Raw genomic sequence first — 24403 nt, forward strand, 5'->3', positions numbered from 1 at the left:
GACCTGCGCGAGATGCTGGCCGTGTCGGTGCTGGCGGCCGTCCGTGGCGGCGAAGAGGTGAGGCGCGTCCGCGAGAGCAACGTCCTCCACGAGAAGTCCAAGGGGAAGACGCGCGAGGGAGCGGACGACAAGATGACCAGCGGCGACGTGCTGTCCAACCGGAAGATGTTCTACCTGCTCAAGACGGCCTTCCCCAGCGTCCAGGTGGGTCCCGCGACGGGGGGAGCCCGGGAAGGAGTCTCTGCGCGAGGCCTCCTGGAGGTCCAGGTCGTGGAGCCTCTGCCCCCATTTTGCAGATGGTAAAATTGAGACTCCTCAAAGTACCGCAAGGGCATACGAACAGTTCTGGGAAGGGCCAAATGAGCAGAGCTGCTGACCTGGTGGCCTCTTGCCTCTTGTGAGTGTGTTAAATGTACCCAGGATTAGGAGACCTGCGTTCTGAGTGAGCGAGTGAGCTAGCGTAGGTAACAAAAGGCTGAGAAAGTGAATTGCAGGGCTCCTCCGTGTTCCTCTGGAAATGAAAACAATTGGGCTTAGAACCCCTCAGGCCTCTGTTCTTCCATTTCATTACTGGAAGGTTCGTGATTGGAGAGTACACATTTTCTGCCAGAAATCTGTTGCAGATCTGTTAATGTGCAGGGCATTGAGGAACGGGGGCTGTGCTCATAAATTTGTTCCGCTGTAGTTAAGCCCTTAGTGACATATAGTTTGGGGCCCTTCAAGGAAATATTTGGAAATATGCTTGCCAGCAACTTCATTTTAGCGGTGTAACCTACGTAACGCTTGATTGAAGGTCCGTATTTACCCCAGAGAATAAGAATTTAGTAACCTTTACCTTTTCTTTGGGTAGATTTCTGGAGGAGCTGACATTTTCTCACGGAAATCCAGACATTTTGGGTTTGTTATTAATACTTTTGGAATTCATCCTTTCATTGGAACTGATGTTAAATTTGAATATACTGTAAAGCTCTTTTGAATTTATTGTAGTTCCAGAGGGAGAGCTCAACATAGTGGAACAATATCTTACTAATCTTTCTCATCTAACAGTAGGCTTTGGCAACTAGAAAGAGTTTTTCCAGTGGAATTTTGTTAATTAGATAAATAGTGACAATTAAACCCAGGTTTCTGGGAGATTTCTAACTTTTTACTATTGTTTTTAGAAGACAAATATTGTCATTGTAAAATTGTGTAACTTATGTAACTTTGCTTCAAGTCTTCTAGCCTCTCTCTTTTCCTTTCCTTTTCCTCTGTCCTCCTCTTTCTTCTGTCCCCTTTCCCTTTCACCTCTCCTCCCTCTTTTTTCCTTCCTTTCCTCCCTCCATTCTTTCTGTCTTTATCTTTACTTTTTTCCCCTGAAACTTTGGATTTCATGTCATGGGCTGTGGGTACTAGATAGTTGACAATAGAAGAATTTTTTCAAATGTCTACTGAAAACATTGAATATTTTCACTTTTGCTCTACCTTTAGCATCACACATAATACCTTTGTTTGCACTTAGATGTAAGAAATGCTTATGAAATATCTGTCTTCTTCAAAACACATGTGCTTTCCTGAGGGCTTATAGAAGAAACAGTTCCAGAGAAGTTGATGTGTGGTTATTATAACAGTATTTATAGTAACCACTTTTTGACTGTCTTCAGGGTGCCCAAGTACTAGCCACATAGGACTTCATTTGATACAGCATCTTTTAGAAGTAAATTTTAATTTTTGCCTCCTTTACAGATGGAAATCTCAGTCTCATGAAACTTCACAGCTTGTGTGAACTATCTAACTCTTCATTTTAGCTAGACCTTAAGAGGCTCTTAAAACTAATATGACTTTTTTTAGGGAAAAAATGTACAACTATGGAATCTTAAGCTCAATGGCAATAATAGTGAAGGAGAATTGGAATTTTTTTAAAAAAGTAAAATCAAAAGTATCTTAAGTATTGAAGACATATCTACATTTTCATTTGTTAGCAAATAATAAAGGAATTAGCTTCCAAGAGTAGTGAGAAGCATTGTATTAAACACAGAAGCTAAATTAGATTCACAGATACGACTCTGCCTTATTAGAAAATAACTTTTTTTGTGTGTGTGTGTGTGTGGCTGAATGATTGCCTACACATCTTTATTTTTCAGGTTAGGTGTTGATTGGTGGAACAGAAGAGGTTGTGTTCATTTATACAGTGTCATATTAGGGCTGGTGTCAGGTACAGTTACTTCCTTTTATGCCTGTTTTATTAGACCAAATGCCAAGTGTTCTGCCATGTGAAAAATACAGATTCAGCCTTAGATTTTTTTCTTATCTTTTCTTACCCCTAAATATCTAGAAGTAGTTTTAAATGTATGCTTGTTTTTTAAGCCTCACGCAAAATGTTTTGGTAAGAAATCTTAAGTTATGGTATCACCCTTCCAGTTTCTTTCCCAATGGAAAGTAACCACTGAGAAGCCAAAAATACTCTTTTGGGGGGCACACTTCTGTAAGTACTTTCTTGTCTGGGGTCTGAGATCTGAGCTTTTCTATTTAGTTTTCCCTTTTTAGTAAAAAAATATACCTTTAGTCATTCTAGACACTCACTCAACTGGGGATAGTTTGGCCCCTAAAGGGACATTTGTGAATTTTTCTTTTTCACAACCAGGGATAGAGTATTACTGACAACTAAATATATAAGGGGTAAACATCTTACAGTGTATAAGACTCTCTCACTGTAAGAAAGGATTATATGTTAGATCCCTGTTAAAAAAAAAAAAAAAAAAAAGAAAGGATTTCGTGGCCCAGTTTGTCAGTCATTGCCTAAATTGATGAACCATACTTCAGAGAAGTGTGTCGTGAGCCAGCATAATTCATGTTTGGTTTAAAATTGATGCTCCTCTTTTTGCCTTCAGCTTTCCTCAGAAGATCTTGGGAGAGTTGTCAGTGTAGCTGTATTCCTCTTCCTAAATCCTTGATTTCATTATGTAATAGTAATAGTAACTTCAGCTGTGCTGTGACATGGTCTCCAATTTAATGTATTATACAGGGGAATCTTATTTAAAGTTCTCCTCTCAGTTTGATTTGTTTAAAATTTAGGTAGTGATATATCTAAAGATGAAGCATAGTACTCCAAGCTGGCGGCAGCAGGTTGGATACTTGCATTTCTTGACCTGTAGAATGAAGATATACTGGTCTCTAATGGAAGTTCTCACTGGAAAAGTCTGAGAAACATTAATATAGCATAGAGAATATTTTGCTTTTGCCAGTCTACCTAGCCACCAGCCTAGGTGATTTTGGCCATTCATTTAACTTCTTTGAACCAAGGTTTCTTCTTCTTAAAATTAAGATAACTAGTACTGTAATACCTTGGTTCACAAACACTTATGTTTGCAAACAAAGAAAAATATTCAGCAAAATTTTGCTTCCATTCACAAACTCCTTGTTCCCAAAAAGCCATGTTCCCCAGAACTGTAAAATTTATTTCATAAACTGAGGTACCACTGTAATTGGTACAGACAAAAACACAGCAGGTAGAAAAAAGTAGTTTAAAGCAGCAGGGCCAAGAGAGGTGGTAGCTCAGCAGATTCAAGAAATCTGATGAGCTTGAATATGATACATTTGGGAGAATTAATGTGGAAGAGATTAGAAAGGAAGGTCTAGGCTATGTCATATTCCAAGCTCAAAGGAGTGTAGATCTGACCTTTAGTTTAACACCAGAGTACTAAAGGAAAGCTTTGGATTATTGAGTCCCAGGTTGTGTCCTACTTTAGGCTTTGGGCATTTGGAGCTAGATGAGAACAATGAGAAGACTTTAGACCACGTGAGAGATGAGACAGGTGGTGCGAAATTATTGGTTGGCTTATTTTAGTAGTTAAAATTTATTAAGCCTTTAGCAAGTAGCAGGCCCTGAGTGTACCTGGGTAACCATATGTTACCATATAGCCACCATTTTGCAGCTAGATAAATTGTAGCTCAAACTGTACTGAGTTGGTTTTACCTTTTTGATTTTATTGATTCTTCTTAAAAAGCCTTCTACCAGTGAGGAAATTGCAACAAATAGGTTAGTTTACTAGTCTAAGTTGGTTATATACCCAATCAATTTAGAGGTTGGAATTAGAACTCAAACAATCTATGATCAAACAGTTTTTTTCTTAAATTACTGTTCTACATGATGCTCATTTAGCTGAGAATGACAGTCTGCTTTAGGAAAATAACCTGTTGCTTGGTAGAAAAAGGAAGCTGTGTAAAGGCAATGAGACTTTGTCTGTTGTGTTACTCTATCCCAATGCCCAAAACAGTTTAGAGTAGTGGTGGCAAACCTGTGGCACATGTGCTATAGTCATTAGTTTGTGTCATTGAAAGCTCTAAAAAGTTTGTCATCACTGGTTTAGATTAGATTATAGTAGTCATTAAATTGTTGAATGAATGATTACAGGATGCAATAATAATCAAAGGCTATAATAGGATTTCAGGGAAGAAAAAAATCCTTGTGGCTTAAACTAGCATGTTCTTGGTACACATGGTGATATATCCTTAAAACTGGAAGGTAGAATTTTGATTACTTCCTGAGCAGATGTGGGAAAGGATTAAGGAAGACTTCCAGGTTTTTACCTCAGCAACTGTTTATAAGGCTGTTTATATGGTAGATGTAGATTTATTAAATTGGGGCTGTTTGCAATGGGGGATAGTGGATTTATTTTTTAGTTGGTAGGCTTGTAGTGTTAGTACCATGTTATAAAAAGGAATAATGCAAAAATGAATTGAGTAATTGTGCTAAGTTCTTAATTTCTTGCTTGGTTTATTTCTCCCTGACTTGATTCTCATTGGAAATATGTGAAAACTTAAAGGAGGAGAGGTATTTATTTGACTTAATAGCTTCAGAGGATCCAGTCCTTGGTTGGCTGGCCTCAAGTCAGGAACATCATGGTGAAGAGGCAGAGTGGAGTGAAGCTCCTCGTTTATGGCAGCAAGGGAAAAGTGTCAAGAGAGGAAAAGAAGAGGAACTGGATATAGACCCCAAGGTCATACTTCCATGACCTTCCCACACACACCCAGAACTATAATTTCCTGATCCCCTGGGCAGATCCCAAGCAAGTTGACTGTCCAGCTTAACTGTCCCAAGATCTATTCAAATAAATTCTATAATGTCTTAGCTCATATTCCGTTGACAGTATATGGAGAAGCTGATTTGAACAGAAATCTCAGTATAAGGCTCGGTAGTTGTCAGATGCGGTGCTATCTTTTTCTAAACTACAGTGGTCAAACCCCATGAAGTACTTTAGCTTTTTTGGAAGTTATTTATTTTAGAGTTTATTTCTTTTTGCATGGTATTATTACTGCATTTATTGACTTAACATAGCCTAACATTGTTAAGCGGGTGGGCTTGGAAGAGAAAATACTTCATTAGTGTCACCCTGTCTTAATTATTCTAGCATTAAAGTAACACTTGATATTTCACAGGGGAAGTTACCACACTGTGATATTCTTTTGTTTTTCCGTCTCTTGAAAATGTGGCTTTTTCTGGCTCTTTGTTTTAGCCTATACATTTCAGAAATTATTTGTCCAATTTCTAAGGAGAAGTTTTTGAAAAAACAAGAACAACAGACGTAAGTAGTTTGGAGTTACATCAGATGTATAGTTTACTTATGGGAGAATTGATGTCTTTTAGTCTTTCCATTAAAATGAAATTTCTTTTATATAGTTTTTGTTAATGGCTTATAAAGAAGTTTGTCTCCCTATATCTTACTTAGATTTATTTCCAGATTTTTTAAACTTACATTTTTTTGCTGGTATGTAAAAATGGAGTTGATACATATTTAAACTGGTGACTTTGTTCTTAGTTTTATACTTTATCTTCCAATAGTTCTTTTGTATTTTTCTCAGTGCTCAGTCATCAACTATGTATTTTGGTTTTGATTACTTCTTTGTATTTTTTGTATGTCCCACATCCCTCCCCTAACCCCTTTGACCTTATGCAGTTTTTAGGACCCTCTGCACATTGTTAGTAGAGGTTATGATGGAAGGCAACTGCCAGTGTGTTGTGGCCTGTAGGACCTTTTACCATCTGGCTTCCATTACTGTGCCCTTAAATCCAATGCCTTTCTCCTTGGCTGACTGCTCCAGCCAAGACTGCCTCCTAGCTGCCTGTGAACACACTGGTCATATACTCCCAAAGCAGGGTCTTTGCATTTGTTACTCTTTAGGCTGGAATGTGCTTTCCCTTAGATGGCTGCCAGGGTCCCTTGCAGATCTTCACTCGGATGCAACCTTTTCAGCGAGGGCTTTCCAACCAACTACTCCATTCTTTAAAACAACTTTATTGCAGCATATTTTATATGATTTGGCCATTTCAATTTAATTCACTAATCTTTAGTAGTTTTTGTAGTTCATATCATTTACTCCATTTTAGAACATTTTCACGACCCTAATATCCTGATGCCCATGTACTGCTAAAATCTTTTTTCCCATACCCCTTCCCTATGCTTATTCTGGACATTTTACATTAATGGAATCATATAATATATGGTCTCCTGTACCTTTTTTCTTTGACAAAGCGGAGGTCCTCATCTGTGCTCTAGCGTGAATCAATACTTCTTTCCTATTCAGCCTATTTATGGCTGAGTAACTTTCTATTATGTGAATATATCATAATGAGTTTATTCATTTATTAGTTGATGGATATTAGATAGTTTCCAATTTTGGGCTTTGAGTAAACCTAGTTACCCTGTCTTAAAGAGTATCTCTTTCTCTACAATCCAGCAACACAGTGGGTATCCATATCTACTTTATTTTCTCTTCTTTATTATGCAGCATATTACATGTCATATTACATAACAAACTACGCATTTACTTATATACTTGTTTATTGTTTATTACCACTGGAATCTGAGCTTCATGGGCCAGAGATTTTTGTCTCATATTCATGACTGCTTTAAATTTAGATTCTGAAACTGACATATGGCTGGTGAACAATAGACATTTGCTGAACTAATAAGTTCACATAGATGAATTGAAAGTTTACTATAATCTGTAGTAAGAAACATTTTATGATTTAAGTGGCTTGGTATTTCTGAAATACTGTACTTTTAACTTCTGGGTCAGTTTGGGAGCTTTCAAAATACCATCCAGACATTGCTGATAGATTTGGGGTTTTCATCCTGCTGGTGGCTTTCAAACATGTGTTTTCGGTGTCGTAATCACTCCAGCACTATAGCTTGGGGTCCAGATAAGGCATCATATGCAGTATAAACATGATGTTCTGCTCTGGAAAAGGACTGTGTCAAGAAGCACAGGACCAAGAGGCTGTGCTGCTTAGGATATTAGTCTCTGACTAAAACCTGTAGTTGAGGAGCATTTTTCTTGCATGTATATATTATCATTTGAAAAAAAAAAAAAAAGCCTTCTGATTGAGCCAGTATTTGACTATGGTTGACATTTTTTTTAATTCTTAAAATTATTGTGCTAAATTTACTTCATTAGTGTATCCTAATTTCCAAAGATCAATGCAGTTTTAAAACATTTTAAAGTCACTAATTTGCAAATGAGACTGTATTTTAAATATACATTAATAAGTTCATAATTTAAAGCAGTGGTTCTCTACATAGGATGGGCTGGGGACAGGCTTGGCATAATGTAGAAACATTTTTGGTTGTCAGAACTGAGGAGTGGTGGTGCTGATGCCAGTCTAGTGGTTTCTACATTGTAGGTATTTAACAACATCTAGCCAGGGATGCTTTTGAATATCCTACAACACACAGGGTAGTCCCACAACAAAAAATAAGTCAGCCCAAATCCAAACCGCCAAGGTTTAAAAATGCCGGTTTAAAAGAAGCTATACTTTATTCTCTTATTATCATATGTAATACTACATATATACATATATAATGGTTTATGAAAAATAATAGCTCTAAAATGTTTATCCATACACACATATGTATGTACATGTGTATCCGTGTGTGTATATACTCTCCTTACTTCACACCCTTATCTATATGGTAAATCTGGTTTGTATTTTAATTTTGTTCCCTAATAAAAAAAATAGAAAAGTTGGTTTTACATCTTTGTTCTATGACACATCTTTGGTATGTAGTGAAAAGAAGACTGATCATTTGTTAATGTGATGCCAAAGCGAGCACAAAAAAATATGGAACACTTCACAAATTTGTGTGTCTTCCTTGTGCAGGGCCCATGCTAATCTTCTCTGTATTATTCCAGTTTTAGTATATGTGCTGCTGAAGCGAGCATGACTGATCATTTGTTATGTACCTTTAGATTGCTTATTTCAGCATTAACTTTCTTAATACTTGCTTCATAATTTCCAGGTTCCTTTTTTTCTTACTGGCGAAAGATATATTTTAGATGATCACTTTTCTAAGACATGGTATCTTTTAGCATTCATAATTCCCTATTTTTATAGTTACTGCTCTTTAAAGTATATTATCACTTTTCTCCTCTTTGTTTCTAACTTGTATAGTTCTTTCTGTTCAGTATTTCACAGTATTATTTATTTTCATATTTTGTAGCTATACCTATTATTTTTCAAATGCTATCATTAAGATTTAAGTAGCTTCTTTGCTTGATGTTTACTTTCTTTGTGTTTTTCTGTATTTGAATTCTTAGTTTTGATTAACCAAAAAACTAAAACTCAATATGAAGACCAGATGTCACCAATATTTGCATTAGAACATATTTTCATTTTGCATTGAATGCCTTGAAATAAAAATAAGGGTTTATACTAACAATTTATGTGATTTTTGTCTGAAATGCTGTTTTGTATCTTTTATTAAAGAGTAATGTTTTACTTCTTTTTTCATGTATTTTTTGTGTAGATAAATACTGAGGAACATGTGGATACAACTGATAAGGAGGTTATATTATGGGATCATAAGATTCCTGAGGATATCATGAAGGAAATAACCACCCCTAAAGAGGTCCCTGCAGAGAGTGTTACTGTCTGGATTGATCCACTTGATGCTACACAGGAGTATACAGGTAATTTAAAAATGTACCTCAAACTTTAGATTGCCATTTTATATTAAAGAACTAGAACCAAAATAGGTGGTACATATATGATGTTAGATATTTGACAGATATAAGGACTTTTCCAATTAGATTTTAAGATAAAAGGTTAATATAACATACCTTAAACATTTGGACTGAATCAACTGTATTCAACTTTCTTTTTTTTTGGTCCAAGATCCCTTTATTTTAGCGTCCTCCTCCAGGTGAAGTAGCTATTCAAAATCAGTAACACACTGATTCTTCACTAAAAGTGTATGTTAAACATCAGAATATAGTAGCTTCTTGGGATATTGGGAATTTCTTTCTTTCTGTGTTTCTATCTGACCTTGAAATTCAAAATGGTATGTAGTGAAACAATTACTGCCCTTCCTACCATTTCCATTCCTTTTACTTATTCCTAGCTCAAGATTTATTTCTCTGGATCCTTTCTCAGGCATTGTTTTTACCTAGAGGTAGCCTAACTCCTGCTTTCTCTCTTGTTATAAATGTTAAAATTAGTTATTTATCTGTTTGTCCTACTGGTGGTACATTTCCTATACGCGGGGGCCTCCACTTTATTACTTATATTCTAAAGCTTATGAACTGACCTTGAACCTAGATATTCAATAGATAACTACCTGGAGAACGGGGAGAAAGCAGTAATTATATATCTCATGTTAACTGAAATTATAAAACAGTACTTTGCACAAGTAGGCAGTTGAAATATGGAATGTTGAGGAGAAAGCATATAAGTTTCCTAAACTGAAGTGGCCTGAAAACATAATACTGATAATATTTAGTAAACACATCTCTTGTATAGGAGCTATTTAAACCAACTAGGTTGATTTTAAAATTTAATACTAAAATTAAAACTTAATTTATATCTCAAGATGGCTACTTATTATCTGTGTTACACAGATGGGGAAACTGAATTTAAGTGATTTTTCCAAAGACATGCTGCTAATAAAGACGTGGGTTGGGAAAATAACTCAGATAATTTGCTTGTAGAACCAGAACTCTTACCTACCCTCTATAGCTGGCTTTTATCTTTAGACTTTGTTTGAAGAAATTATTGTCTTTGGAACACTTTTGTTGTACATGAAACTTTAATGAAATAAGACAGATTCTTGCATTCAGAATTTATGCATAGTACCTTGACAATTGTGTATTTTTTTTTTTCTCATAGAGGATCTTCGACAGTATGTTACAACTATGGTATGTGTGGCTGTAAATGGTAAACCTGTGCTAGGAGTTATACATAAGCCATTTTCTGAATATACAGGTATGAAACATGAGAATTTTCAAGAGTTAATATTATTGAACTGTTTGTAATACTTAACCTTTATGTTAGAATCTCACCTGTAGCTCAGTATTATTGAAGTGTGTCTTCTGCCCTGGGGGTGTAATAACCCTTCATTGGATACAGTGAGGATTTTATGTTTTATACAGATAATATATGACAGAGCATGGCTTTTTAAAGCCCTCCTCAGGGGATAGATATTGTTCAGTAGAAGTGAGATTCTCAGTCTCTGGTGGATCCCATTGAGCACATACTTTCTCCAACAGCTGTGGTGTTCTCTTTTTTTCTCATGCTGTTGCTGGTATGTGGGTTCTGAGGTCTACTTATAGTTGCTTTAGCCAAATCTGTTGTCATTCTGGGAGCGTGATACTGTGGTGCTTAAGCGCAAAGTCACCTTGACCTCAAAAACAGTGAGTAGGTGTCACTTTGAAAGTCTCAGGAGGTAGATTAATCTTTGGCCCTGAATGTCTTTCAGACCCTTGCTTGCCTACCATCATGATGTGGTCATATGTGTTAGCTTCCTATGGATGGCAGAGCAGATCAGTGATGTCCTCGTTGGAAGTAAAGGGTATGAAGGCCAACCCAGAGAGCTTCACATTATCTTAGGAACTATATCCTTACCAGGGCCAGTGAGTTTAGATTAGTATATTTATACCACTGTAGACATTACACTGCAGTTAACCACAGAGACTGTTCATCCAATAACAATGCTGGCATAAATTATGATTACAAGTTCATCATGGTAGAAAAGGGAAGGAAATAGTGTAAGCAGGCTGACAGCCTGAAGAGAATTACCATATTTTTCGTTGGTAACTCCTATCAACACACTCTATATAAAGTATGATCCTTTGATTCCATTCTTCTCTAAGAAAACAGAGTTCTTGATAGTAACAGTATCCACTCTACTAGTATTGAAAACAGTCCTAATGACTAGGGATAGCGTAGTACATGATGTCCTCCTCAATTTCATATCCACACCTGTATTAGTCTCTTTCCTATCACCAGGACAAAATACCTGACTTCCACAATTTAAAGGAGGAGAGGTTGATTTTGACTTATAGTTTTCAAGTGTTCAGTCCGTGGTAGGCTGGCTCCAAGACAGAAGTGGCATGACAGAGGAAAGCTGCTCAACCATGGCAGCCCGGAAGCAGAGAGAAAAGGAGGAGCCAAAATAAAAACACAGCCCCCAGTGACCCACCCACTCCAAACAGGCCCCACCTACTAAGGGCACATTCAGCAATGAACTCATTCCTGGATTAATCTGATGAGTATAACACCTCTGTGATCCATTTACTTTCCAGAAGTCCCACGTCTGAACATATGAGGCTGTTGAGGGACTTTTTGGATCTAAACCCATCCTGTATTTGTTTACTAGGACTGCTATTATTAGAAATCACAGACTCTGTATCTAAAGCAATAATAAATCTTTCAGTTTTGAGGCCTAGAGATTGAAAATCAAGGTGTTGGCAGAGCCCTCCTTGCCCGGAAATCTTTAAGAGACAATTCTTCTGTTTTACTCTCAGTTTGTTGTTTTACCAGTCCATGAAGTTCTTTGACTTGTAAACACGACACTCCAATCTCTGCCTTCCTTTTCCATGGCATTCTCACTGTGTTTATATCTCTGTATCTCTACTTTTTCTTATAAGGACACTGGGTTGGATTAGGGGCCCACCCTATACCAGTATGACTTTGTCTTAACTAATTTTATCTCCAGTGACCCTATTTCTAAATATCAAATACTGAAGTGCTGGGACCTAGAACTTCTTCATAATTTGGGAGAGAGACAAAATTCAGTCTGTAATAATCAGAGGACTGGGGATGTAGCCCTGTGATAGAAGGCTTACCTAGCATATGCAAAGCTCTAGATTTGATCTCCAGAACTGTAAATACTAAACTAAAGCTCCAGAAAGTTATGGCAGATATCAAGAAGAGATCATACTTGGTGGGACCTTAAAACAATGAGAGAGTCCTTACAAGAAAGGACACAGACGCAGATAGGATAAGACAGTGTGGAGGTAGAGGCAAAGACTGGGGTAAACCCTTGACTAAGCAGAGATTGCTTGTTGCCACCGTAAGTGAGGAGAGAAGCATGGAATAGATTATGCCTTGAGCTTCCAAGAGGAAAACACTGCCAAACCTTGATTTCAGCCTTCTATCCTTAAGAACCGAGAAGATGGATTTCTTGTTGTAAGCCACTGAGTTTGTGTTGGACTTGTTATGCTGGTTTTAGGGAGCTAATTTACTGGGCATTACATACAACTGTTATTTACAGAGATATACCTGACCACACCGGAAGACTGTCTAAGCCAGGCCTGGTGCTGTAATCCCAGCCCCTAGCACTCTGGGAGGCTGAGACAGATCATTAGTTCAACCTGTGCAACTTAGGGAGACCCTATTTTGCAATAAAATAAAATAAAATAAAAATAAAGGGGTTGGGGGCATAGCTCATTATGAAGCTTATACTGGGTTCAATCCTCAGTACTACCCTCCCCTCAAAAAAAAAAAAAAAAAAAAAAACAAATTATTCTTTGGGAAAAAATAGAGATAAGTTAATTCTTTTTAAAATTACTTATTTGCTTTTTTCAAATAACTATGTCATGGATCCTGCCAAACATATTTAAGGGTTGATTCTGTGTTTCAAAATCACACCAGTTTGAATGCTGACACTTGACAGTTTGAATGCTGTGAAAGGTTTATGCCTTTGTTGTGTCTTAAGATTAGTTATATAATTTTTTATGGTTTATGGAGTGCTTTTACACATTTCCTTTAACCCTTACTGAATTAGATACAGGTTAGGCCGTTAATTTACGTTGCTGTGGGATGTACCACAATATAGAAAGTTGAACAGTAGTTTTTTAGCTTACGTGTAAGCAGTCCAGGGCTACCATGGTAGCTCCTTGATACTAGACATGCAGGCTTGTCCCTACTGCTTTGCTCTCATAATACTTACTGCCCTTCTGGGCATGAATGAGCATAGTAGCTCATTCTTCCTTCTATGTGCCACCAGTGGAGAGTAAAAGTGGATGTCATGTCCCATTAAGGATTTGACCTGTAGCTTGCATGCATCACTTCCCACCTCCCACTCACGTTGCTCATGTCATAGCTAAAACAAGTCACAAAGAAGGCTGTGTAGTGTTTATTTTCAGTGGCCATCAAGCAAAAGTTCAAGGATTCTCTCACTCAAGGAAAATGGGAAAAGTAGATACTAGAATCCAACTTATCAGTACTCTGCACTTAGTATAGCACAGAACAGAGGGATATCATTACTTAAATTAGTAGTGCCACTTGGAGATGTGAAAGGGAGAGTCAGAAATTCAGTACATTCTTCCAGGTCATATAGCTAAATTAGTGGCAGATTCAACCCCAGGAATTTTATGTAAATAAACATATCACAACACTTTCACAATAGCGGTGCTAAAATTCTCAGCATTTGTGTAGTGCTTAGTAATTCGCAGTATATTTAATGTTATTTCATTTGAACCTTTTGATAAATACATGACAAGAAAAGCCTTTGATATTATCTTTTGTTGTATATGAAAAAATGGGCTTAGCATTTCCTGTCAGGAAAACTTCATAGCTCCTGTAAGAGCTAGCCACTCCTTCCTTACTAGTTCTTTGCAATCGTTTAGTATTTTCAATTTCTAAAGTGCATTGTCATTCATTCTTAGATTCTTAAAATAATTCTGGAAAGGATGTAAAATAAGAATTGTAGTGACTTTATATTTAAGAAACTAGCTTATAAAGGTTAAATTCAGAGCTTGACACATTGAAACCTTGTTTTTGATACTGCCTTGTCATTGCCTATGTCTGTATCACTTTGGATTGCATTTAGCTTCACAGAAAGTAAATCTGATTACAGTTGTTCAACAAGTAAGAGGGCTTCTCTTTCTCACCTAACAGGATGTCCAAAAGGTTATTTAGTGACATCAAGAAGGAGACTGTTTGTTTGATTTTTCCATTAGAAGTGGCTTTCTGCATGCTCATAAAGATGAGCCCTCTAACTTGCAATGATTTACTTTTTAAATTTTACTTTATTTTTATGTTTTGGTACCGGGGATCAAACTTGGGTTCTTGTGCTTATGAGGCAAGCAGTGACATGATTGAGCTAAATCCCAGCCCCATGATTTACTTTTTTAGGCAGGAAGAAATGGGGTGGGGGGTATAAAGGATTTATCCCAGAATTTTTTGTATTAGAAAAAAACAAAAAATTTAAGACGCTAAGCCTTATTCATTGAATTGACTGTCACATTGCACCTTTAGCTGTAAACGGAGCCTCCTACTCAAGAAAGAATGGAATTTCAATAAAGGAAATGTGAGGCAGTTGATAGTAGATAGGCAAATAGATGCACATCCTTTGGGTCTTGGTTTCCACTTCTCTTATTAGGGGGAAGGATAGGGATAATAAAACCTTTATGAAAAACATTTATACCTTGATAATATGCATCACCCTTCTGCATAGGTTTACCCTCCTTAAAATAAAGCTAAATGCTTAAGAACAGTTTGTTTACAAAGTGTCTTTTAAAATTAACATCTTAGTTACTTTTCTCCTCGCTGAGACAAAATACCAGGCACCACAAATTAAATGAGGAAAATTTTATTTTAGTTTACAATCTGTAGAGGCTTCAGTCCAAAGTCAGCTGGCTCCAAGACAGGGTGACATGGCAGATGGGCATTGTAGAAGAAAAACAGTCCGTTGCAGAGCAGGCAGCAAGCAGCCGCAGCAATCCTCTTTTTCCATTTTATCCCATCCAGGCTATAAGCCTTTTGGGTGGTGCCAAATCCAGTGTGAGGCTTCCCATTACTCATACCCAGAAGTTTAATAGACCAATTAGAGGATTAATCCATTACCGCTCTCCCTTCATCCCCATATTATACCTTTAATTAAATTAAATTATTTAAATTCACACACCCTTGATCCAGCCACCCCTACAAAGCTCCTATATGACTCCATGAGACTTTGGGGGTACATCTGGGTACAAGCCATAACAGCAATAAAATCTCCTAGTCTTCTGTGATGCAGTTTATTACTTGCCCAATGTACTGGAACATAAAAGTACCTGCCATTTAGCAAACACATTGAAGGAATCAGAATGTCCAGAAGTGTGATTGACCTTCTGTTTCTGCATGGAAGATTTATTTCCCCTGTACCTTCCTTTTGGAATGTTATTTTCAGACCCAGACTGTATATTGATGTTGGCAGAGAGTTAGTTGTAAAGTATTATAGATTTACCAGAATTTAGCTATATTTAATTATAAAAGGAACTAGATATTATTGTTCCCATGATAGCAAAAATTGGAGATCTTTTTGGCCTGTCTCACCAATACAGTGGTACCTTAGTTCATGAACTTAATTTTTTCCATGATTCTGACTGCAAACAGAATTGTGAAACAAATTCTGCAACTAGAGTTGTGAAAAGAATTAAGTTCGTAAACTGAGGTGCTACACTAAATTAAACATACTCTATAGCTGGTGTCTTATCCCTATTACCTCCTCATCAATCATTTGTATTTAAGTATCTACTGTACTTTTAAAAATATGTCCATATAATTGTAACAAATAATCCATGTAGCCATATTGAGTTATAATCCTGAATTGGTAATTCTTATTCAAAATTATTCTGATATCTACATAGAAACACTATTTTTATTTATTTACCCAATACTGACCTCTAGAGATGTGGCGTTGTAAGTTCACTAAGAAATAAAATTGTTTTTGACATTTATAAAAAGAACACAGAATTTGTGGCTTTATTACTTTTATTATGAATAATTTCAAACAAAATTATATGAATACTCATGTACTCCATCTAGATTTAACAGTTAACATATTGCTAGATTTTTTTTGTTTGTTTTGCCTGATTACATTAAGGAAAATTTTAAGTAGCATAACATTTAAAGCTATACTTGAGTGGACATCTGTAAGAACATTTTTCCACAGAATAACAGTACTATTAAATAATAAAAGCAACAATGATTCCCTAATTGATCATATTTCCCCAGTTATTCCTAAAGTAGATTATAATGGTACCAGTAACTGATTACCTCAAACCAAAATCTGGTTAATGATATGTTTTTTGGTTAAGTTGCTATGTTTAATTTTCTTGAACTAGAACAAGCCTCCATTCCTCTTCACTCCCATGGCATTGACTTGAGACCAGCTCATTTGTTCTGTAGAATGTTCTCTTTTTGGTATTTATCTCATAATACGACAGTGTCTCTTTGACTCACTATTAATGATGCTCAGATAGTTAAAGTGGTCATGATGAGAACTCTCAATTATAAAATTATTTTTATTTTCTTGCTAAATCTCTTGTATTTTCTACACATGTTGAACGTGTTCTGTCAGCTGGACTTACCATGAAATGTATTTTCTTTTAGAAATGCAGGACAAATTGAACATTTTTTCCCTGTATGTCTCAATTTTCAGAATAAGCAATTAAAATACAAACTACATCCAAATAGGAAAAAAAAAAATTAGAGGGTAGGGAAGAGTAGGCTTTCTCTTTTTAAAATAATTTTTATCTCATGGACTTACATGTTCAGTGTGGTTCAGAAAACTACAAATGCTACTTTTAATTAACTGTCTTTTTTTTGCTTGCTCACTTTTACTAATATAGTACCTTTTTTTTCTGTATACAATATTATGTAGTCTTTTCTTTAGAAATTTTTGGCAATTCTATGCTAAAAACAATTCAGCTTGTTTTCAGTTTTGTACTTGACAATCATCCCATTATAGTTATGTCTTTTTTATATATTCACTTTTAAACACTGTTATTCAGCTTATCAGACTTATCTTTTGACTCCCAGCAGTCATCTGTGCTATAATATTTACACAACCTTTATTCTTCCATTTTATTCCCATCTTTGATGTCATTTCATATCAGTTGTTACGTGTATTCAGTTAGCAAACAGTGCTTTTGCTAAAGGTTTCCCAGTTATCCCTTGGTTGGATAAAACCTGTTTTCTAATAGATTATTTCTAGCTCATGGGTTTAATATTACTTGAGTACATGTTAAAAACTTTTCTACAGCCTCAGTACTTGAAAGACTACTTGACTAGTTATAAAAGCTTTGGTCTGTCCTGTAGTAGTATCTAATGGCTGTCATAACAAATTACCACATGCTAGGGCTTACAGTAACAGAAATTTACTCTGTTGCAGTTTAAGAGGCCAAAAAACATGATAACAAGGAGTCAGGAGGCCCATGCTATTCAGGGTAGGGGACAAAATCTTTTCTTTCTCCTTTGACTTCTCTTGGCTCCAGAAATTCTTTGCATTCCTTAGTTTTGGTTATGCATTGCTGCAGTACTCTAATCTCTGCCTCTGTCTTTATACAGTAGTATCTTCTGTCTGTCTCTCCTCTTCATATAAGAACTTCAGTCATTTGATTTAAGGTCCCCTGGAATCTTATATAATCTCAACTAATTACATGTACAGATCACATTCTGTAATTTCCAAGTGAACATGGATTTTGGTATGACACTGTTCAATCCACCCTTTTCTTGATTAACTTGTACAAACTATTGAACTGGGCCTTTTTCTATGTATGTTGATTATTGTTGGCAAAAAGGCTATTGTACTGTGCTGGTTTTCTTTCCTTTGTCAGTGACTTATTTTTTTACTTGGAGTAAATACAAAAGAGCTTTATATTATAACCATTATGTTTCAGAATTTATGTTCTGGGCAGATTTCCAAGTACTCAGAATACCTGTGAGTATAGGGATTTAGGTCCTTTTTTATTTCAGGGAAATTTTATGGAAATACAGTTTCAAAGATTTCGTTGTTAGCCATGGTGGACTATATCCCATAGCGACTGAGTGCTAGATCAACAATTTAATTGGTATTATTAAGTAAGTATGTTATCTTGTATAGCTTGTTTGGCAGTGAAGAAAACTTACAAACCAAGAAAAACATCTCGAGCCATTCCTGGGATCGTCTTCCTCTTTAAAATGCTTTTCACATTGAAATCTAAGGCTTTTTTCTTTTTATTCTCCCTTTTAAAATAGACATGTAGGCCAGGGATTTAGCTCAGTGGTTCAGTGGCCTGCCTTACAAGTGCAAGGACCCGTGTTCAATCCCTGGTACCAAAAAATAAAATTGACATGTAATGTTAACTCACATTTTTATTTTCTGTTTATAAAGTTACTTAGGAAATTGAGCCAATATGTAAATAAAACCATGAATATATCAGAAGTAGAGAAGGTATAGAAGAAAAATCAATTTTAAAATTTGAGGTACCCCTGAAAGTTAAGATTATCTCACAGATTGGGTTCCCCAGGATTCAGACTTTGAGAGATTAGCATGCAGGAAGTTTATTGGGGAGTGTATTGGATCAGATTTATTTAGGAAAGGAAAGAAGTGTGGTAAATGCAGAGAGAAGTCAGAATGCAGAGCAGTCCCAGTGGAGGCTCACCCATGACCTCAGGAAAACTCTGAAGCACGGGAGTTCTTAAGCCAAATGCTTAATAGCTTCTCTCTGTCTCTGCAGGATTGTGTTGCCTTTTTTCAGCTTTGTCTGCCTATTTCACTATTTTTAAAATGTTACATTTGTAGGAAAAGAAATAAAGCATTCTCCTTTGGGGAAGACATTCAGATAATCTGTAGAGGAATACATTTTCTTCAGTCACTTGGTACCTTGAATTCTAAAGAGTATAACTTGTTTTTCTAAAGCTTCTTGGCTATTAATATGTATTTGCTTTTCAGCTTGGGCAATGGTAGATGGTGGTTCAAGTGTGAAACCCCGCTCTTCTTACAATGAGAAGACTCCAAGGATCATTGTATCTCGCTCCCATGCAGGGATGGTCAAACAGATTGCTCTTCAGACCTTTGGAAACCAGACTACAATCATCCCGGCTGGTGGTGCTGGTATGTTCCCCTCCCTTGTAACCCCAGTGAGTGTTTCCACCATGGGCATCCTATATCAGGAGACTGATTTGTTTGTCCCATGCTTGGCAAAAAAGTGAAAAGGAGCAATGTGTTTTCAAGGCAGATTCAGTCTCCTACTTGGTAATCTCCATTCAGTGGCATTGGTTGTGCCAGAAAGAAACAGTCTCACAATAGTGGTTTCTCTTTCTCAAATACTTCAAAGGCACCTTCCCATCAGTCCTGTACCATCAGTGGTTGCTTTTTATATGTTCTGACTTCAAAATAATTGTCCCTTAATTTATCAGGGACAGGATGAAAGATCAAGCATGTAAGATATTTCATACAGCAGAAGGAAGCCAGGAGTCTTCCTAGGTATTACCTAGTATGTTTGGAGTGAACAAAAATTCTTGTGCCCACCCAGCTTGCTGTGTTTTCATACTGTTTTATCACCTGATTATAAATCAAAGGTTAGCCCACTTTTTCTGAAAAAGGTCAGATAGTAAATATTTCAGACATTGGAAGCCACACAAAGTCTCTGTTGCATACCACTGTAATTTTTAAACCACCTATTGAAAAGGTTTTATAAAAAATTCTTATTTTGAGATATCACAAAAGCAGACCATGATCTGCTTTCGGCTTGAGAGGCCATTTGATGACTACTGTTATGAGTGCTGTTTAACATGTCCAAAGTTTTAATTTAGCAAATTATAATCAGAAAATCTTCATGTTGGAATATCTTTCTAGTACATTAGTAGAGGAAGAAGTAATGCTTAAGCTTATAATATAAAGAAATTACTTAAAAGCTTATAATTTTAATTTGCTTATTGCATATACCTTCCTTAATATTTACTTACAGGTGCTTTTAGGTTGGTTAGGAAAGGTAGTGTCCAAAATACCCAGTAGAGATGAATTAAACTAGATTTTACATCCATTCTGCATCAGTTTTATTTTTTTATTCCTTAAATTCTTCCTTTTTACAGAAAGGATTTAACGTGATAGCATTAGTTTTTGTTCTTTCAAATGAGGTCTACCCCAGTGCTGAAGTGAAACATACAGTTCTTTAGCTTCGGTACAGTATGTCATTCCATAACAGATGACACATACTGCATATGTCACTCTAATAAATAAACAACCACAATGAAGATTTAAAAAATTAATAGGTATACGTTTGGTTATACTTGAGACTGCCTTTATAAACTATTTTGTAATATAGTTTTGCTCCTTAATGTTCACATTTCATGTAAAAGTATTATTTGAATAAAATTTTAGATTTCCCACACACATTACATAGACAGTACAGCGAGCTCCTGAATACCCTGTCTTATTCTTTTCAACCATGTATTTAATAAAAAAATGTACTCTGCTGCTTTCTTAAAATCTTTTTAGCAATAATCTAAATTCTGTGTTTATCTTTTAGGTTATAAAGTTTTAGCACTCTTAGATGTGCTTGATAAGAGCCAAGAAAAAGCTGATCTATATATCCATGTGACATACATTAAAAAGTGGGATATATGTGCTGGAAATGCCATCTTGAAAGCCCTTGGGGGACATATGACCACCCTGAGTGGTGAAGAAATCAGTTACACCGGATCAGATGGCATTGAAGGTGGACTCCTTGCTAGCATCAGAATGAATCACCAGTCTCTGGTCAGAAAACTCCCAGATCTAGAAAAGACAGGACATAAATAAGCATAATTGATTACAGAGTGCAACTTCCAGAGCTGAAATGGTTAGCCTGAAATCTGGAAGCTTCAAAGGATTGGTGGAGACTATGCATGGTCACGGCCATCTCAAACTTTTTAAAGTATTTATGAAGCATCAGAGACTGTATTTTCCCTCTGATAGGATGCAAGATCAGGGAAAATGGGTTGCTTCATGTCTCAAGTATTGTCTTTATTTTTGAGACTATTTTCATACAGTTGTCATATACAAGGCGCATATATATATTTGTGAATTAAAATCTATAGCTGAGTCTACATTGGTATATCATTCACCATTTTCACACATCATGAATCTTTACTCTTTGTCAATATTTTCATATAGAACTGAGTTGAAGGAAAGGTTATGTATAAATGTTTAATTTAATTTTACAGTTATATCATTGAAAATAAATTGGGGATTTTTATTCCTAGTTAAGATAGAAAGCACAAGAAACCACATATTCATTATTATGTAACAAACGCTGTATTCATGTTACTGAATATTTCTATGGATTAAACTAGAAAAAGTTTAAGTTGATATTTTTCTTTGAAATTTTAATAACAGGTTCACCAGCTAGTAGATATATAGACAAATAATAGTTTCATTGTATTTGTAATGTTCCCTTGTGTGTGTTTTGCTTTGTTTTGTCTTTATAAAGAGAAGTGTTTGTACTCATAGGTTCTGCATTTCTGCCATGTTACTGTTCATTTTATTTTACCTGTGGAAAATGCATGGTGCCATCCTTTCCCTCCTGATCAGCATTTAATTCTTAACTCGTATGGTCTGGTTTTAGGTTTCTGGGTTAGTATTTACAGTTTTGGTACATTTTCTCATTAGGGAAATAATATACTGTAAGGCACTGTAAGACTAGACATGACTCTAATTGAAAGTTACTTGACACAACATGGTTTGCGTTTGTTTTTATTATTTTCAGGAACTTTGTTTTATAAGTTTTAAAAGATTTACCAGGTTTGTATATCAAGAATCTCTCAATATCAAGAATGAGTACAGTTGCTTTTGCTGTGGTTGCTTTTACTGTTAATAATTATATCTAACTTAAACAAACTCTCAAAGTAGTGACTTTAGAGATATTCTGTAGTTTCCCATCAGCTTATAATAATAAAAATTAAAGTTTTTTTTTTTTTCATTGTGGTGCTGGGGATAGATCCCAAATAATCAGTGTTGTTAGGCAAGTGCTTTGCTGATGAAGTATATCCACAGTCTCAGACTTACTTCTTAATGAATTTTTTTTTTGTTTAGCAGAAACTGGTTGGAAAAAAGTTGTGATGCATTCATTGTGTTGCCTTAACAACAACCTTTTTTCATGGGCTTTTACTGGAACTGGTGGTATTTCTCATTGTAATATCTAGAAACGTCATGTAAACATACAGTACTCTTATTTCATGTGGCTTCATTGCCTTTGTATTCTCTAACACTAATAGGGTTTTTTTCTTTCCTTTAAAAAAATTTTAACCCTAAGATAGCTATTTATGTCCTATCTTCAAGGTAATATAGGACAAAGAATGTACAAACTAGCCTGATAGCAGTGCATACTTTATTTAGTTTTGCATGTTACAGTCTCTAAGGCCCTTTAACTCCTCATTTGTGAGCTGAATCTAGTATGCCCCAAATGTTTCCATTCAGTTTCTAGCACCTGGTCACAAATGCACTAGGTAGGATTTTGTTCAGAGAAAGTTCATTTATAAAGTTCTAGTAGTTGGAACACTTGGTATTTAAAAGAGAACTTGGGAATTTTGAAAAGAATATAAGACTTCATCATTTTACTTCAAAATCCTTTTTCTCAGGAAAGAAGACAAAGGCATATACTGTTATCAAAAACCTGTGGTATAAGCATTTGTTTTAATTATAATACAAAAGGAAATGGAGCTCACAAATAAATGGAATTTATTAGAGTTTAAAAATACTATGAGAAAATTTTGATTTAGCAGAAGCAACACTCTACTAGCAAGCGTGGTTGCTTTAATTTCATTTTTAAGAAAGTATTTTTATCTCAGATCAGCTGTGACCTCTGAAGAGTTATTATCATTACTTTTCATAACAGGATGTGAAGGATGTGTGTTTTATGCAAAAATCAAAATACTGGCTGAGAATTAAATACATTATTTTTATAATTTGGGGGGTATAGTCTAGTTACTAATTATTTGTAAGTACTTTTATAGAAAGTTCATTTTTAAAATTTTATTTCTAAGAGCCATTATACATTACAAGGAACAGTATTTATATTTATTTATATGACACATGATTGTGCTAGACCATACTAGTAACACACTTTCATAAGTGAGGCATGTGATATCTCCTCAAATTACATAAAATTAATTTTAAAACATAGAAGAACATGTACAGTATGCTTTTAGTGACTCTTGCCTCCTCAAATTCCTGGTCTTGCTTTCATCTCTTTATTTAGAGGATATTTTTCATTTAAAACAGTTTATTTAGAGGATATTTTTCACTTAAAACTGAGTTTTTATGCATCATATTGGAAGCAGTAACATCAATAACCTCAGCCACCATCAGTAATTCTCTCCTCTTTTCCTTTTCATCTCTGCCTTGTTCCCTGTCTCTTTTGCCGGTTGATATTCTTTTATTTTGGCTCCTCCTTCATAGCCAGTTTAAATCCCCCACACACTACCAATCACCCCTAAATTCTTTGTAATCATTATCTCAAGATTGGCTGTTAAAATCTTATGGCAGAGCTTAGGTGTGGTGGTCAAGTTCCCAGTGAGTGAGATCAGTCCTGATGGAAGCTGAATTAACCACTACTTTTCAAAGACTCCCTAGAAAGTATAGGAAAATCACCTTTAAAGTCACATCCATGCACATAAGTCAGATCCAATCCCATACTAAATTCTTTTCATGAAGAATTTCCTGCCCATCTCTCAAGAATATAAATAATATATGAAGGAATTGGATAGATAAGCCTGAGGAAACCTCTTTCCGTTGGTTTTCATCCCTTCATCTCCATGTCATTTGAGTACACAATGGCCTATAAGATGGTCATCTTTGTCTTTGAAGTGTGTTTGTCCCTGCTACCACCAGTACCAGTTTGTAGTGTTTCTTGATTTTAAATCAGCAGTAGTTGTTCATGATATATCATGAAATAAAAGCATTTTGGTTTATATGTTTTAAGCACCAGTTGTGTAATCACTTTCTGTTTTCTGGGTGCTCTCTTTGAGTATTTTGTAAATCTTTCAGAGAAGATGGTACAGGGTCATGGCTGAGAAGAAGATGGGAAGGGAGATCAGGGGAAGAGTAGCTGAAGGAGGATGCAAAGTTAGCATTTTCCCTGAACCCTAGGATCAGCAGCTCTGCCCCTTTTCAGATGCTAAATTCAAATTTGGATTTCACTTGGGCTGTGAAAGGTGACAGCTACCTCTCATGACCCAAGCATAAAGAAGGTAGCATGCCACTGCAGAAAAAATACTCAGCTTTCCTTTCTAGAATACCACATTGATGGTGGTCTGCCTGAGACAGTTTGACAGGTTAAAACAAATGTTTTGATGATTCTGGCTTCAACTACCTATTGTGCTATGTAACAGTTGCTTCTAGATTGAAAGTGATTTTTC

At 35.8% G+C, this 24403-nt stretch overlaps 1 protein-coding gene and 1 non-coding gene across 2 annotated transcripts; one reads left to right on the forward strand and one right to left on the reverse strand.

The window, feature by feature from the left end:
* Positions 1–23382, forward strand: Bpnt2 (3'(2'), 5'-bisphosphate nucleotidase 2; the record flags this gene model as incomplete). Its single annotated transcript, XM_010611151.3, has 5 exons — positions 1–204; positions 8784–8946; positions 10142–10237; positions 18957–19118; positions 20536–23382. Coding segments are annotated over 5 exons (897 nt in total), but the record flags the coding sequence as incomplete, so codon positions are not given.
* LOC117285032 lies at positions 8093–8199 on the reverse strand. The gene has a single exon (XR_004516047.1). It is a non-coding gene; the product is annotated as a U6 spliceosomal RNA (small nuclear RNA).
* Positions 23383–24403: the final 1021 nt, after the last annotated feature.

The sequence above is a fragment of the Fukomys damarensis genome, unplaced genomic scaffold (genome assembly GCF_012274545.1).
Source record: "Fukomys damarensis isolate Sample0158 unplaced genomic scaffold, DMR_v1.0_HiC HiC_scaffold_5, whole genome shotgun sequence".
NCBI lineage: Eukaryota > Metazoa > Chordata > Mammalia > Rodentia > Bathyergidae > Fukomys > Fukomys damarensis.